The sequence below is a fragment of the Acanthochromis polyacanthus genome, chromosome 5 (assembly GCF_021347895.1).
Source record: "Acanthochromis polyacanthus isolate Apoly-LR-REF ecotype Palm Island chromosome 5, KAUST_Apoly_ChrSc, whole genome shotgun sequence".
Taxonomy (NCBI): domain Eukaryota; kingdom Metazoa; phylum Chordata; class Actinopteri; family Pomacentridae; genus Acanthochromis; species Acanthochromis polyacanthus.
This window is the reverse complement of record NC_067117.1, coordinates 7,384,402-7,397,813: the sequence shown is the minus strand read 5'-3', so window position 1 is coordinate 7,397,813 and position 13,412 is coordinate 7,384,402. Positions and strand designations below refer to the sequence as shown.

The 13,412-nt window shown below is 41.3% G+C and overlaps 1 protein-coding gene across 2 annotated transcripts in view; it reads right to left on the bottom strand.

Moving 5' to 3' along the window:
- The window catches only part of LOC110956251 (potassium voltage-gated channel subfamily D member 3-like), a 90,320-nt gene extending 82,219 nt beyond the window's left edge, over positions 1–8,101 (bottom strand). Inside the window, exons 1-2 of one of the 2 annotated variants that reach the window (XM_051948351.1) lie at positions 7,501–8,101; positions 5,494–6,665 (exon numbers count right to left, since the gene is read on the bottom strand). In XM_051948351.1, the coding sequence (XP_051804311.1) occupies positions 5,494–6,596 (1,103 nt within the window). In that variant the 5' untranslated portion in view covers positions 6,597–6,665; positions 7,501–8,101. The remainder of the gene's footprint in view (positions 1–5,493; positions 6,666–7,500) is intronic. The other variant, XM_051948350.1, reaches the window with a different exon arrangement.
- Positions 8,102–13,412: the final 5,311 nt, after the last annotated feature.

Sequence of the window (13,412 nt, the reverse complement as noted above, 5' to 3'; positions counted from 1 at the left end):
GTAGTGTACATTGAATTAAAAGGCATGATACTGATTTGAGACATGAGGATGTTTCGTCATCGTGGGAGTCACTTGAATCCAACCCGAAGAGTTAAAAGGCTGCCCTGAAATAAGGAAGGGTGTAACCGAACGATACGTATTAAAAGAAATGGCGGATTCCATGGTTTGAAAGCTGATTCGGCCTCAGGATTTAAATTCCAGAAGGTCGTTTCCATTCCTTTAATTTGTCTACCACAAAATTCGTAGATTTACCCTTTTGGTAACAGTTTAGATAAGGTCTCAGTTGTATCAGCTGCAAAAAAAGGGCTGAGAGTTTTCTACTGTAAATAGACATGCTTGTACAGTATCTGCTGTTTTATGCATGCCCTGAATTTGGAAAAAGGATTTAAAAAACAACAGGACAGTCAATGATTGAGTATGGTACCTTAAGGTTTTGTGATATGGGAATGGAAACCAAAGCTGATGTGGAACCTGTCATCGATTAAACAAACACAAGCATAAAAAAGCAGCACTGATTGATTTGAGAAAAATATCTATTTGTGATTTTTCTGACAGACATTGTAATTTTATCAGGATATAATTCCTGAAGTCAACCTTCAGTTAAACAGTGGCTATGTGATACATGTGATGGAGCATTACCACATGGTACACCATCAAAAGGATTTCTGTCACACAACAAAGACAGTTTGAACTTATAAAACCATTAACACAACCGTCCACACCCAGATGTGTTGCATAATGTATGTCCTGAACTGCTGCCACTGCGATTTGCTAATCGCACCGTTTCGAATTGAACCCAAATGTTTAGTCCGGTGAACGAGCAAATGAAAATGCTGATTTAAACTGGGGCAGATGCATTTAAGGTCTGGAGATCGCTGTCCCGTAGAGCTCAATTAGATTTTTAAAAAAGACATACCACCACAATATCAGATTAAAGACTCTCTCTCTGGGTTTTTTTTATGTGCATTGACAGATGGGTTATTGGTGACCTCATCACCTGAGCATATGTTCCTTCAGCAGGTGAACAGACACAGATAGGACAGGCGGTAGGGAAATACTGAGCCTCATGAAAGACTGCAGTCTTTCGAAATGAAGCTTTCCATTTGATTTCCTCTTGAGTTACCCTGACAGGTCAGCTTTTTAAAATGTTTATCTCATTTTCACAATGACTCAAAGTAAAGAAACAGACTTTTGTCCCAGAAGACTGCAGAAAAGTTTGAACAGACAGCGTATATATACTTTAAAACTGATTCCGGACTTCGATCTGCTGCAGAATTATTACAGGCCTTACCAGTTGTAATAAAGCTTATAGGTTTCTGCAGAGAAAACACATTGAATTTCAACACTCACATGATTACTGCATGAGTTTTCTACAGGCATCAGTTGATAGTTTTCCTGATTACAAGCAACTGTCCTTGGTTAGTGATGAGGATCGCTATTGTCAGAGCTGTAAGATAGGCTCTCAGTGCTGCTGCCTATTGTGTGTCACACATAATGGCTGCACACTCCAGCACATTGTTCAGGTTTACAATTTACATAATGCTTTCACCTTGGCATTTCTATCCTTTTGTGTGTACGATTCAAAAGATAGCATTTAAAATACACACAAAGCCACACACAAACACAAATACTGTAACACAGGTAAGGTCAGGTAGCCTGTTCAGCTCTTTCACAGTACACCGAATAGAGCTATTCTGGTCTGAAGATCCATGCTTGGCATTTCATTGGACTTCCTTTTTTATTATTATTCGTTCAGAGACAAATCTAACACACCGATCATAACCTGAAGAATAAAAAAATACATTTTTCACAACTCCTGATTCTCAAATAACTACAGAAATGCCTTCATGAGGAGAAAAAGCATCCAGTCTGCAAGGTGAAGGTGTCACTTTTTAATAAGGAGACTAAATGTACTGAAGCCCACAAGGACACATCATGAGGTGCCTTGTTAAGGGTCAAATGAGGTGCAGCATGACAGTGCACATAATGTCCTGTTCACTGTCTCCTACTAGGAGAGGAGGAACTGCAAAATACACCTATTAGACCCAAAAGATATTTCATTACTGTGAGAATCTTTAAGAACTGTAATTGGTTGGAAATGTAAATGCTTGGTAGTACTTTTTCAAGTCTATACTTCAAACAATGCCTTTACGATGAAAATGTTAAATGATGGGGAAAATCCTCAAAAAAAAATTACTCCTTAAAATCAACTAAATTCAGAGAAAGACACATAAAACGGTTGTATTCCAGAGTTGATTAACACGGTGCGAATGCTTTGAGCTTTCAGACCGTTCCGAGCACTGAGTGCTACTGGTGGGAGGGCTACACAAAGGGGATTTGTGTTTTTTTGTTCTCAAAAGATTGTAATAGGCTGAAATTAAAAAAGGAAGACTGAAAATGTATCACATAATTTTGAAAAGCATTTGAGTCATCTATCAAGGACAAACACCAAATATTCACTGATTCCAGATTGTCAGTGCTGCTTTTCTCTGCTTGATTAATTTAGAAAACTGAGGAGAAGTCAAAACCTCCAGCTCTGGGAACCAGTGCGTGTACAGTATCTGCTGTGTTATGCATGCCCTGGATTTGGTGAAAAAGATTGTAAAAACTACAGGACAGTCAATGATTCATTCTGGTACCTTAAGTTTTTGTGACATGGGAATATAAACCTAAGCTGATGTGGAGATAAACACCGTATGTCAGTTCAACCTGTCATGATGATTAAACAAACACAAGCATAAACAAGCAGCACTGACTGACTTGAGAAAATGTCTACACTACTGTTTAAAAGTTTGGGGTCACTCAGACAATTTCATAGCCTAGCCACGCAAGACAACCCACGGCAACGAATTTAATTCTCTGCCAGGGTGGGTCTAGTTACCCTCCATAAGGCTCGAGGCTGGATTCTCCTAAAACTGGCCGGACCAATCACCATGAAGTGTAGAGTCAGAAGGTGGGCGTAACTAAGTGACGACAGAGGCGCGACGATTCTGACAAACAACCAGCGCACAATAAACAGTTATCTTTCGACTTGGCTTTGGCCACAGCCCTTAAAGATTTGAAGCTAAAATTCAACTTGAAAGATAAACAAAGGACGGCACTGAAGTGTTTCATTGAGAAGAAAGACGTATTTGGACTTATGCCGACGGGATATGGCAAATCCTTAATACACCAGTTGGCTCCGCTGGTTGGGAAGCTAATGGGACTTAGCCACAATCCGCCGGCGCTCTAGGAACTCCGTCAGCCTATTCGTTGCGCTGATTGGTTGTATACCTACCCAATTGCTGCAGAGGGATTTGAAAGACAACCTTTTAGCCCGCCTCCCTCCCTGTCGGGCGGACCTAGACCCTTGTGCCCTCAGAACATGGGTCTAGCGCGGCTAGGCTAACAATTTCATGTTTTCCTTAAAAACTCACATGTGCTAACAAAACTGCACAAGGGTTTTCTAATCATCAATTAGTCTTTCAACACCATTAGCTAACACAATGTAGCATTAGAACACAGTGACGGTTGCTGGAAATGTTCCTCTGTACCCCTATGGAGATAATCCATTAAAAATCAGCCATTTCCAGCTAGAATAGTCATTTATCACATTAATCATGTCTAAACTGGATTTCTGCTTAATTTAATGCCATTTTCATTGAAAAAAAACAGCATTTCTTTCACAAATAAGGACATTTCTAAGCGATCCCAAAACTTTTGAACAGTAGTGTATGCGATTTTTCTGACAGATATAGCAATTTTATCAGGATATAATTTTGGAAGCCAGCTATCAGGTAACTAGTGGCTATGTGATACATGTGATGGAGCATTACCACATGGTGTACCATCAAAAGGATTTCTGTCACACAACAAAGACGGTCTGAACTTATAAAACCATTAACACAACAGTATACACCCAGACATGTTGCATAATGTATGTCCTGAACTGCTGCCGTTGCGATTTTCTAATTACATCGTTTGAAGTCGAACTTAAATGAACTAATTACTGGCAGCATCTTTCATTGTTTTCTTCAACTTTACAAGCAAGCAATTAATTAATGAACGGGAAGGACTGTGAGATTCTTTAATACAGTAAATAATCATCAGGGTTACAGCTCTAGACTTTGGAAAGTTTCCACTTATTTTGTCCAACTCAGACTGTCGATACCTTATGTACGCTTCAGCTGGGACAGCAGATTTTGTTCCTATTGCTTACCTTTAAATTGCGTTGAGAAGGAATTTTTGAATATGAACAGGAGGAAGAATTACACAGACCAAAAAAAGTTATTAATACAGACGAGATGTGCGCATTTTTGGGAAAAATATAAACCAACCCCTTCATGCTTCTCCTCCCTGCTCGTCTTAACAGTCCCTTGTTTTCAAAAATACATTTCTGTTACTCAACTGAATCACTGAAACCGCCAGAATTATTTCTGAGTCATGCCAAGTTTCTCCATTTACATCCACAGCATTATCTTCAAAGACAGCCAGAGTGAAGAAGTGATTTTTAGGAACTCATTCTTCAGCTCCTCCTTGCTAATGGAGCACTACACTCAGCCAAACTTTGGGAACACTTTCAAGTTCACCTTGCCATTCATGGCACCCAATCTCGGCGAGCTTGAGGAAAAGATTAAGAGCAGAGTGGAATCATAATAAAGGTGACAGAGGATGTCTCATGAGACACCTCGCCTCCAGGCATACAGAGGAGAGATCTCACTTTATAATGCAGTTAAATTATTTCCTCGCAAAGCGTTTTTTTTACGCTGAATACCTAGGCCATAAATATGGTGCTCCCAGTGTAGAGCATATTAGCAGAGAGCAAATCTCTCAGACGTACAGTGCAAAAGATAGTCTGTTCTCTGTAAAAGAGATGTAACTGAATCGCTGTTCATTCAAACACGGTAAGTCATATAGAGAAATGATAAAGGTTTTTTACTGGGTAATTATAAATTGATGAGCTAATCACATCCAAATAAAGTATAATTTTCAGAATTAATAGTGCATGACACGAATCACTGATTTCGAAGCCAAAGAGAAAAAAAAAAAACACTGACATAAACAGAAAACAGTCAACAGTGTAGTGTGCACACAAACCTGTTTAGTATCAAGGCATATATTTAATATTCAGATGTACTGTATGTATTCAGCCACTGTCTCCCTGTTTGGCAAGCTCTAAGTGAGGCAAACAAAATGCCACGAGTGTTTGTGCCGATAGATAAATGCTACACTGCCCACCATTACTCACACTGGCAGTCTCAAATAAGCTGTAGCGTACTGAAGTATGGGGGCAGGCTGTCTTGATGCTCATTTGAAATTCAAAGGAGTTTTCATAAATTATTCAACTTATTTAAAAAAAATCCACAAAAATGCATCTATTGCATTTGCTAACAATCACTTTGGTTCTATACAAATACAGCACAAGCATGACTGCAACCTGCACATGTGCAGGAATGCGTTCACCTGTATGTGTGGGTGAGGTGTGGTGGAAGGGCAAATATGTCCATTACTCACCCCAGCGTCGTCATGGTGACGATAGTGTACCAGAAGGAAGCTGGGATGCTGGTGAACTTGCTGGAGCTGGAGCCCTTCTCTGCGTAAAACATGACCGTGGCGAAGATGATGATGGCCATGGTGAGCGAGAAGAGGAGGAAGCCCAGCTCTGAGGCGCAACTCTTGAGCGTATAACCCAGGATCCGCAGGCCCTGAGAGTGGCGGGAGAACTTGAAGATCCGAAACACTCGGAAGACCCGCAGCGTCACGAAGGCGCCGCTCACGTCCTCGTTGTTGGTCATCACCAGGCCGATGTAGTACGGCAAGATGGCCACCACGTCGATGATGCTCATCACGGAGCGCATGAAGCGGTAGCGGCTGGGCGCGGCGAACAAGCGCATCAGATACTCCACTGTGAATATCATGACGCAGGCGGTGTCCATGCAGAAGAAGGCCACCGTGTAACGTTCGCCACATGGCATGTCTTTCTGGTTGGCGGTGGAACCACAGGGCACCGTCTCCACCACATTAGTGATGACCGAGATGGCAATGAAGAAACCAGTGACGTAGTAGAAGACCAGGGCCATGGTGGAGGTGTGGGGGTTCTCGAAGGCTCGCCACATCGTCTCTCTGAAGTTCATGTTGGGTATCTTCATGTCCTTGTTCTCCTCCTGATCGTCCTGCAGCCGCTCCAAGTTCTCCCTCTTTCTGTCCTTGTACTCTTCGTAGCAGCAGTCGCCGATGATCTCGGGGATGATGCCGAAGAAAGTCAGCTCCTCGTCGTAGGCCGAGATGCACTCGTGACGGGGGTAGTGGAGCTTTCCCGTCCGGTAAAAGTTGAGGATGCTTCTGAAGGCGTCAGGGTCCCGATCAAAGAAGTACTCCTTGGTTTCCTCATTGTAAAAGAAATCTTTCTCAGAGCTGCCCAGCAGGGTGTCTGGGTAACGGTCCAGGGTGGTTCTCCAGGTCTGAAAACGACGGCCGCTGACGTTGAGGATGATCAGTTCGTCTTGTTTCTTGCTGTTGTCTCTTGGTGCAACAGGCATGGGGCAGTTGGCCACGGGCATCCAGCCAATAGCTGCGGCCCTGGCAAAAGGAAGCCATGCTGCTACTCCTGTTGCCATTGTGAAGCAGAGTCTTGGAACCAAGTCTTCCTCACCTCAGACTGGACGGTCTTCAGAATGAACCGGCATCTGAAAAATATACGGCAATTAAAACAAAACAGGAAAAATAAGGGTGAAATTGTCAGTGTCTGCCTTCATGGTGCTCTACACAACACAGCAGGAAACTATTCTGAGCTCCAACCACTTTTTCCCCTTGATTAAATTTCCTGTCGCTCTCTGCAGCTTCCATTCAAATCCAACAGAATCTGCCCAAAATGTCATGCAGTTTCAAGGAAAAAGCTGATAAATGGCAACTACAGCACAAGTGCTGACCAACCATGGCAGGTTGTCACATGCAGGTAAAAGAGGCTGATATGAAATTTAAAGTCAGCGCTGAAATCCAAAGCCTGCTGCAACAGTTTGCATGACTTATACAGATCTGTGGACTTGTATTTGAGAGAAAAAACATTTCTGTTTTGCACTCAAGCCCACACTTGCTCCAGATAGAGTTGCAATGCAATGCTGCTGATTATTTAAACCTACAACATCAGCAGCATGATGAAATAAACAACCAATTTATCCTGAGCTGCATAATTAACTGACTGGCAGGGAGAACACTGACTGAGACAAACCTGTTGAATCGGAATAAGGAGTGAACCTGCTCCAGATGTGATGACACCACTTTTCCATGTTTCAATTTCAAATTTAACAATTTAAATGGCTACATCACCTGATCCATTAGTCATTATTAATAAACAGATTGTGCTCATGCATGTTCCATTCAAAACGTGGCTCAAAGGCCTGGCTCTTCACATAGCTGCCAAATTCTAACTTCTGAGATCATTTTCTGCATTCGTTCAGCCTAGACACGCTGATTTTGAAGCACATATAAACATTTGAAAAGATGACAAGCACACACACTCACCGAAAAAAGATGGAGTGGAGGAGGGAACAAAATCCCAACTCTTCCAAACAGAAACAGAAGAGTTCTCAGTCCTCAGTTACAAGTGAGAGGAGAAGAAGAGAAGCTCGGATCCATGCAGCGAGTGGAGGCAGCGATCAGCACCTCTCCTCCTTCACCTCCTCCTCTTCCTCGGTCGATCGACAGACTCCTGCAAACCGAGCGCAGCGCCAAAACGCGAACGAAGCGCCGGGATCGAGCGCTCCGGAACGGAACCGCGAGGACTCAGAAGAAACGGTCTGCTGGCGGGGTTTTGTGGGATGTTATCTGATGGATTCTACATCCTGGCTTCTTTGTTTTTTATTTACCCTATCGGTGTTTGCAAAGTGAAGTGTGATGGAGAGGAGCTGCGCGCCTCCTTTTCCCACCGAGCACAAAGTACAATGTGCGCTCCGTGTTTCAGCTCCGAGTCATCAGTCCTCCTCCCTCCGCCTCACTTCACCAGCGGCTGTCACACACTCACCTGTCACTTCAATACTGCTTGGGATGCTGCATTGTTCATAATCACTACTACTGCTGTGATTATTGCAGGGGAAAATTCACATATTGCATGGGATTATTATAGTGCATAGTCTGTATGGACTTTACTGAATGCTCCTTTATGCTGCACAATAGGCTACTACATGGCCAGATTAAATTTCTAGGAGGATCAAGGACTGCTGAACCCCCTTCCACAGTTTTTTCTATGCTCAGATGCAATATCATGCCCCTTTATACAAAGGAACCCTGATTTTAAGACTCAGTGTCTTGTTAAGGATGACAAACATCAGAGTGTTGGAAAATTTCCCAGAGATGAGGTCAGAATAAAATAGACATCATCCTTGAATCCTCATTCTCTTAAGAAGACTAAAACTGAACTTGTCACTCGAGCCATCAGCAACTCCTTTAACACTTTGAGAGATGGTTTTCACCCAACTCCATATCTGCAGACAAAAGAAAATAAAAGTAGTGTTGGACAATTTGGTAAAACCCCACAATATGATTTTTGAATGACAGTATTTTTTAAATATCTTACATTCTACCATATTCAGTGTGTGTCATCTACAGTATGGTCAGTTTGTCCCACTAACCAGATGTAGGCTGCAAGTGTACGCTAGCCATTGGCCACTCATTTTAAGCTTTTTCCTTCTCTTCCACGGTCTGCCTGTTACCATTATCCAAATCCATTTCACTACGGGACACAACGATGACAAACTTAGAGATAGTAACCTGCATACCTGAAAATTTAAAGTTTTGCACAGGATTCAGATCATGCCCTACAGCAGCTCACAAGGTTTTAATCACAGTGCTCATCTACCTGCTTGCAGCTGTTCCCCCCATCACTGTTTTGAGGGAACACAGAAGCAGCATCCTTCACTTAACTCCACCCAAGTGGCTTGTGATTGGTTTAAAGCAACACAAAGAAATCACAGCCCTTTTCCTCCAATAGCAGAGTGATGTTCAGTTGTAGCCAGACTATTATGTTTTTTTTTTTTCCGTGCATAGTGAAGGTTGGGGAAAGATCATTGCATGTATGGCTCTACAGTCTGCAGAATGAAGGCTGGTTTTGCAACAGTCATGACACCTAATCTCTGCGCTCCCAAGCCTCACTTCTCCACATGAAGGATTTCACCAGGACCAGTAGTTCAGTGCTAAGCTGATGCCAAATTCACGTTGAGTGGCATCGATAAGTGCAGGTTAAACGAGAGTTCTGTGGAATAAAAGAAGAATAAAAGAAGATCCCCCACACACTAGAAGTCATGAATATTTAGAATAGAACAGAATAGCCTGTACTGTCATTGAATAATCAAAGTATAGACAGCCAAAAGCCAGCATGAGCATTTAGAAGAAAAACATGAAACATCTCAAACTTATCTAAGCAGATCAGTAACAGCTTTCCAAATCTGTGCACAGAAAGCAAGGTAAGCAAGTTTTAGTGGCAAACTATGAATTTTTAATACATCTTCAACTTTTTTCCAACACACACAATACTTAAAGACCTCATTTTATCTTATTTAGTCTAATCATAGCTCATAATAATAATGTTAGCAGGCCCTGTCATTACCAAGTTGAACTATAACACTGTGTGCGTGTTTTGGTTCATCTTGTGCAGACAGAGTCTATGTGGAAATACATTAGTTTGACATTGCAGCAAAAAGTGAAACTTAAATAGGACTGACTTTCACCACATATAGAATATACCAGTTCTTGCATTGGATCTGAACGTTTGCACTGGATATACTTGGACAATAATTATTGGGTTTGCTCCAAACAGCGATACACATTGAAGCTGCAAACAGCCCCTATACAGCGCCCTTTTAACATAACAGCCTCACACTGTAATACCTGGAACTGCACTCAGAGAAACAAAGAAAAGAAAAAAACCTATACCTGCAGCTGTGAAAATGAAATGATTTTTTATTTTATTTTTTTTTAAATGGGATACGCTGCAAAAAGCTGGGTCATATTGGGTCATTCTGTAACACAATCATTTACACATGCACTAAAATAGAGAGTAGATTTAGGGGATAACACAGAGCCTGTGGTTGCCATTTATTATGTTTCAGTGATGAACATTCCTCAAATATTTTTCAATTAAACCAACTCAGAGAACATGAGGTGGAGTTTGAAGGGCTTCTCAAGCTTTAGAGCCATGCGGACAGTTATCTGCTTGGATTTTAACCTTTGAGTGTACCGAATTATCAGCGTACAATATGTGTATTGAGTTGCAGCTAAAGAACTAAGACTATCTGACATCTCTCTTTATTATTTAACACAGCCGTCGACAAAAAGAAATCTAGGCCATCCTTTCCCAAACTTTGAGCAATACTGCAGCTGCTTCGTTTTTTGTTTTTGCTTTTTTTAAATGCTGTCTCTTATAGGAGACTTAAGTATTTGTGTTAACGAGTACTAAAAAGTCCATCCGCCATCATTTTTCTCATACAAGCCTTCTTCATCAAACCCGGAGAGTGGGTGTCAAAGGAAGCCCTATAGAGCCTCGTCACCAGCGAGGAAGAAGCGACGAGCCCCACTGCCTCCTTCTAACTCACACTTTAATCCCAGGCAGCATGGTCTGCACATAGGCACCTCAGGGGACCCGCTGTGGCTGGATGAGGAAGGCCTTTGAATGGATGGCCTTGTGTGTGGCCGTTAGAAGGGAGAGGCAGAGGGGGAGAAAGAAAGCGGGAGAGGGAGGCTGTGTGGCTTCGGTAGTAAGACAGATAGGCCATTGATGAGCTCCAGTACATTCAGATATTCAGATGAAGTTCTGGCACATCATGTAAAATATTCATGAATTGAGTCTTTGAACATTTTTTAAGTTGCTTGGTTTCGTACACAAAGAGGCTTTTGTTTTATCCGTGGCCTTACAGCACCGTGGAGTCTGAGAATGAAAATATTTTTAAGGTGCGTTTGTTTTTTCCTCCCTTTTTGAATCCATTTTCTCTGTGGTGTAACCGCTTGTTCTTTCAGGAAGTGCTGAAAACACTTGATGCACAGACCCACTCTGACACCATATCATTAAAGTTGTAGTCAGAGTGCACAAATTCACACTATACCAACATCCACATACATCAGTGCCTTCCTCTGCTTTCCACAGATGTGAAAAATATTAGCAAATACAGCCACAAGCAAAAGAAAAACCTCAGATGAAATAATAAAGTTTGAATTTTTGACATTGCCATCATCTGCAGCAGAGTTATTCTTTTATTTTGCCTTTTTTTTTTTTTTTTAACATATCACCTCAATCTGCCAAATGCCAATATACCTCTGTCTGTGCTGAGCATCGTTTTTCCCACTCTTACTCTTTTCTGTGACATGTTCAAACCTCTGGGGTGGCAGTTGAACTTTAGAGAAGAACATTTACTTACAGTTTTTCAGCGTACTTTGCATGAGATGCTGACAGTAGGCGTTCAAACGTTTTTAAAAAGAGATCTTAAGAGAAAGAAGACAATAAAAAGTAAAGGCAAAACAAAATCCTTTCCTGAGAGGAAAACTGATATGCAAATGACTTAAACCAAATAATTATGTCAGTCATTATTCAAACAGTGTTGTTGAGGTTATGGACTTTGGTTTATTGCAGCATATTTTTGTAAATCCTTGTTAATCCTTCAGGGATTTTTTTTAATGCATCTTGCCAATTTTTCCCCAAACCGTACTCCCTCAAGAGTGAGGAAACACAAAATGTTTGTTGGTCCTCATTTACAATAAATTTTTGAATGAATATCAAATTTCCGCTGATAGAAAGGCAATAGTATACATGATCTAAAGAAGCATTGATAAGGTTAATTTATTCTTTGCTGTGCATTTCTCCTACAGCTTATCATCCACTTTCTGTTGACCAGAGCAAAGCAAACAGCTCAGATTCAAAGGTATTTTTCATCTGACTGTCCTGCACCTGGGGCCATGGCTTGCTGACTGGAGCAAAGCCAAATTTTATGAATTATAGCCCCCTTCTCCCAGACGGGTCTCATGGGAGTGCAGAACCTGATATAGCCTTTATCTGCTGCTGTTTATGTTATGTCCTGATTTTGATTGAGGCATTTAAATTAGATTCGACTGCTAAAATAACTGTATATTTGGACGTTTGATCCTCATTGCGTCAGAAAAGGCTCTTTGGGGTCATTTCTCCGTTTCTGTCCCACATGGTTTTCATGGTTGCATGAACAAACACTTCTTTCTCCACACTTCAGTTGCAGCATTAGGTCTACTTTCTGGGAGAAAAGAAAAACAATATCCACAAGGTCTCAAAAGCCTATAGACATATTTATGTGCATCATGAATAAGAACACATCTTGAATTCACAATACTCACTCAACACACAGTCACCTTGACTTCACATTCATAGTCGTGATAAAGTTTAAGCTAATGGTTGTTGACGCTTTCTTTCACAAACGGCAGACACCACCAGCACACGACTTAAGTCCACATTGAAGTGTTTAATCATTTCCAGAAAGACTGACAGGCTGAATGACTGCTGAATAAAAAGAAACCTAAGTGTTTAAAGCTGTCTATAAAGGGATTTTTTCGCACCCTATCAGCTACAATAAAACCTCTGACGAGTAAAAGGAGTAACATTGATCAGCTCATAGCAATGCAATGTTTTGTTGGTGAACCTTGGGTCCTGGCATTTATGTGGCTGTTCCTCTAAAACGTAGCACACACACTTTAAAACAATGCGGCAGACAAAGCACACTAATCACAGCAACTAGCTGGTTTGGCAGCACAAGGGGGGACCTACACAGTTTTAGACGGATTGTAATGTTGTGGTTGATTGTTGTATAATAATGATGGACGATTCTCTAACATAGACGGTGTTACAGAGACCTTTCATTTGATTGCGCAGGTGCCCTCAGCTCAATGGAGCATGTTAGTGTCTTTCAGCAAATGTGTGTCTTGTCATTCACGAATCAAACAAAACCCTCTTATCCTCGGAATTTTAAACATATACTACCATTCAAAAGTCTGGGGTCATTTAGAAATGCCCTTATTTTTGAAAGAAAAGCATTTTTTAAATGACTACTCCAGTTGGAAACAGCTGATTTTTAATGAAATATCTCCATAGGGGTACAGAGGAACATTTCCAGCAACCATCACTCCTGTGTTCTAATGCTACATTGTGTTAGCTAATGGTGCTGAAAGGCTAACTGATGATTAGAAAACCCTTGTGCAGTTATGTTAGCACATGAATAAAAGTGTGAGTTTTCCTGAAAACGTGAAATGGTCTGGGTGACCCCAAACGTTTGACTGGTAGTGTACATTTTCTATTTTATTTTTTATGTGGAGCCAGCATACTTAAATATCATCTCATCATGAAGTTGATATAAACAGCACTTCAGAGATGTGACATTCGTTTGGAGTTGCATTCCAGCCACTGTGCAAGGCTGGCTGGTTTAATC